Here is a 3741-nt window from a genome sequence, read left to right on the forward strand (position 1 = left end):
ATGTGAATTTGTTGATTGCAGTGCCCGAAAAACAACAACACAACAAATGTGAATATTACAGTTAGTCTCAGTGCTGGATCTCAACAACAACAACAACACAACAACCGTGAATATTACAGTTAGTCTCAGTGTTGGATCTCAACAATAACAACAACCGTGAATATTACAGTTAATCTCAGTGTTGGATCTCAAAAACAACAACAACACAACAACCGTGAATATTACAGTTAGTCTCAGTGTTGGATCTCAACAACAACAACAACACAACAACCGTGAATATTACAGTTAGTCTCAGTGCTGGATCTCAACAACAACACAACAACCGTGAATATTACAGTTAGTCTCAGTGTTGGATCTCAACAACAACATAACAATCGTGAATATTACAGTTAGTCTCAGTGTTGGATCTCAACAACAACAACAACCGTGAATATTACAGTTAGTCTCAGTGTTGGATCTCAACAACAACAACAACACAACAACCGTGAATATTACAGTTTGTCTCAGTGCTGGATCTGAACAACAACAACACAACAACCGTGAATATTACAGTTAGTCTCAGTGCTGGATCTCAACAACAACAACAACAACACAACAACCGTGAATATTACAGTTAGTCTCAGTGCTGGATCTGAACAACAACATCAACAACCGTGAATATTACAGTTAGTCTCAGTGTTGGATCTCAACAACAACCGTGAAGATTACAGTTAGTCTCAGTGTTGGATCTCAACAACAACAACAACAACCGTGAATATTACAGTTAGTCTCTTTGTTGGATCTCACATAGAAACATCAGTGACTTAACCTGATTACTGTGTTTACAACGACTGTTGTAATAGGTTAAAACGTAATTGCTGATAAACGGATCTCGCCGGGCACTGAAGGGTTAAAAACATCTAGGTAATTGGAGGTTAAACAATCTGCTATATGAAACAAAAAGATTAATATTAGATTTTATTAAAATTTTCCCATTTCGTTTCTCTAGCCGGTATTTTTTGTAACGTTTGTGAATAGAAATATATATTGGTTTTTGTTTTTATCCCACGCAATTTTAATTTGCACCAGCTGTGACAGTTTAGCAGTGCCACCTTTCGACACAACGTGTTTGCAACGTTTCTTTAATGAAATATTCGCAACTCGATTAATTTATTTAAAAGAAAGGTGCGTGTAACGGTATAACTAAGTTGCTCTCGGAGTTGATAATAGTTTAATGTTTAATCAACTTGTGAAGTATGGAGTTTCCGAAATCAAGATATTTAATCAAATTTGTGTTTTTACTTATAAGTTTAAATTGATTAGTATACAGTTCTGTGAAAAACACAGACAGACAATATTCCTAACACAGTCTCACCACGTGACGTATTGTTGTTTTACTTGTAAGTTTAAATTGATTAGTGTACAGTTCTGTCAAAAACACAGACAGGCAATATTCCTAACACAGTCTCACCACGTGACGTATTGTTGTTTTACTTATAAGTTTAAATTGATTAGTGTACAGTTCTGTGAAAAACACAGACAGGCAACATTCCTAACACAGTCTCACCACGTGACGTATTGTTGTTTTACTTGTAAGTTTAAATTGATTAGTGTACAGTTCTGTGAAAAACACAGACAGGCAATATTCCTAACACAGTCTCATCATGTGACGTCTTGTTGTTTTAGCGCATTATGTAACCAGGGTAATATACTGTACAAGTATCGGTTGACAGTTAGAGTAAAGGATAGAGTAACTAAGGTAACTAGAGTAACCTACTGTACAAGTATCAGTTGACAGTTAGAGTAAAGGATAGGGTAACTAAGGTAACCAGAGTAATCTACTGTACAACTATCGGTTCACAGTTAGAGTAAAGGATAGAGTAACTAAGGTAACTAGAGTAATCTACTGTACAAGTATCGGTTCACAGTTAGAGTAAAGGATAGAGTAACTGAGATGACTAGAGTAATCTACTGTACAAGTATCGGTTGACAGTTAGAGTAAAGGATAGAGTAACTAAGGTAACTAGAGTAATCTACTGTACAAGTATCGGTTCACAGTTAGAGTAAAGGATAAAGTAACTAAGGTAACTAGAGTAATCTACTGTACAAGTATCGGTTGACAGAGTAAAGGATAGGGTAACTAGAGTAATCTACTGTACAAGTATCAGTTGACAGTTAGAGTAAAGGATATAGTAACTAAGGTAACTGGAGTAATCTACTGTACAAGTATCGGTTGACAGTTACAGTAAAGGATATAGTAACTAAGGTAACTGGAGTAATCTACTGTACAAGTATCGGTTGACAGTTAGAGTAAAGGATAGAGTAACTAAGGTAACTAGAGAAATCTACTGTACAAGTATCGGTTGACAGTTAGAGTAAAGGATAGAGTAACTGAGATGACTAGAGTAATCTACTGTACAAGTATCAGTTGACAGTTGAAGTAAAGGATAGAGTAACTAAGGTAACTAGAGTAATCTACTGTACAAGTATCGGTTGACAGAGTAAAGGATAGAGTAACTGAGATGACTAGAGTAATCTACTTTACAGTATCGGTTGACAGTTAGAGTATAGGATAGAGTAACTAAGGTAACTAGAGTAATCTACTGTACAAGTATCGGTTGACAGTTAGAGTAAAGGATAGAGTAACTAAGGTAACTAGAGTAATCTACTGTACAAGTATCGGTTGACAGTTAGAGTAAAGGATAGGGTAACTAGAGTAATCTACTGTACAAGTATCGGTTGACAGTTAGAGTAAAGGATAGGGTAACTAAGGTAACTAGAGTAATCTACTGTACAAGTATCGGTTGACAGTTAGAGTAAAGGATAGGGTAACTAAGGTAACTAGAGTAATCTACTGTACAAGTATCGGTTGACAGTTAGAGTAAAGGATAGGGTAACTAAGGTAAGTAGAGTAATCTACTGTACAAGTATCGGTTGACAGTTAGAGTAAAGGATAGGGTAACTAAGGTAACTAGAGTAATCTACTGTACAAGTATCGGTTGACAGTTAGAGACTAGCTTTAACAATCCCCCTTTTATTGAGCGTCATTATTAACAGTATATGATTATTTCCAGTTACCCCAATCTGTCGGAAGGGGGCGTGTGCCAGGTGTACAGAGGAGCAACCTGTTCAGAGTACATCGCCAATAAAACCGTTTACTTCAAATCTCTCCGAAGCCAAGGGTTTTTAGAAGAAAAGCTAGCTGCGGCGTTCACTGTCATCGCCACTTCTCATGACGTCTCTGTTCAGTGTCAACATTTTGCCTTCCCCTCCTTTTGCCACTTCGCTTTCCCCCTCTGCGACGGAAGTTCTCCCGTCCCAAAACCCAGACAGGTGTGTCGCGACGAGTGCGAGGTGTTGGAATATAAAATGTGCAGCCTGGAGTATTCCATTGCCAAGCGTCATCCTTTGATTGGCCAACAAAATATTCTACCCGTGTGTGCGGATCTGCCACCTATCGGGTCTGTGGAGAGTCAAAAATGTGTACGGTTAGGAGTCCCCAACGCTGTACAAGTGAATCCGAGTAAGATTTTCACCTTTATATATAAATGTATCTTATTTAACCCTTTATCTTATTTAACCCTTTAACCCGTAAATGGATGTGATAAAGGGTTAAGAAGATTTTTATGGATCAAATGGTGAGTTATATCAAGTGATTGAGTTAGATCATTGCTTCCCGGTGAGTTATATCAAGTGATTGAGTTAGATCATTGCTTCCCGGTGAGTTATATAAAGTTGTTGAGTTAGATCATTGCTTCCCGG

General features: G+C 37.3%; 1 protein-coding gene across 2 annotated transcripts in view; it reads left to right on the top strand.

The window, feature by feature from the left end:
* Positions 1-3058: 3058 nt before the first annotated feature.
* The window catches only part of LOC106476870 (inactive tyrosine-protein kinase transmembrane receptor ROR1-like), a 7777-nt gene continuing 7094 nt past the window's right edge, over positions 3059-3741 (top strand). The window contains exon 1 of one of the 2 annotated variants that reach the window (XM_022380607.1): positions 3059-3502. In XM_022380607.1, coding sequence (XP_022236315.1) covers positions 3349-3502 — 154 coding nt within the window. In that variant the 5' untranslated portion in view covers positions 3059-3348. The remainder of the gene's footprint in view (positions 3503-3741) is intronic. The other variant, XR_002609294.1, reaches the window with a different exon arrangement.

The sequence above is a fragment of the Limulus polyphemus genome, unplaced genomic scaffold, assembly GCF_000517525.1.
Source record: "Limulus polyphemus unplaced genomic scaffold, Limulus_polyphemus-2.1.2 Scaffold11901, whole genome shotgun sequence".
Taxonomy (NCBI): Eukaryota; Metazoa; Arthropoda; class Merostomata; order Xiphosura; family Limulidae; genus Limulus; species Limulus polyphemus.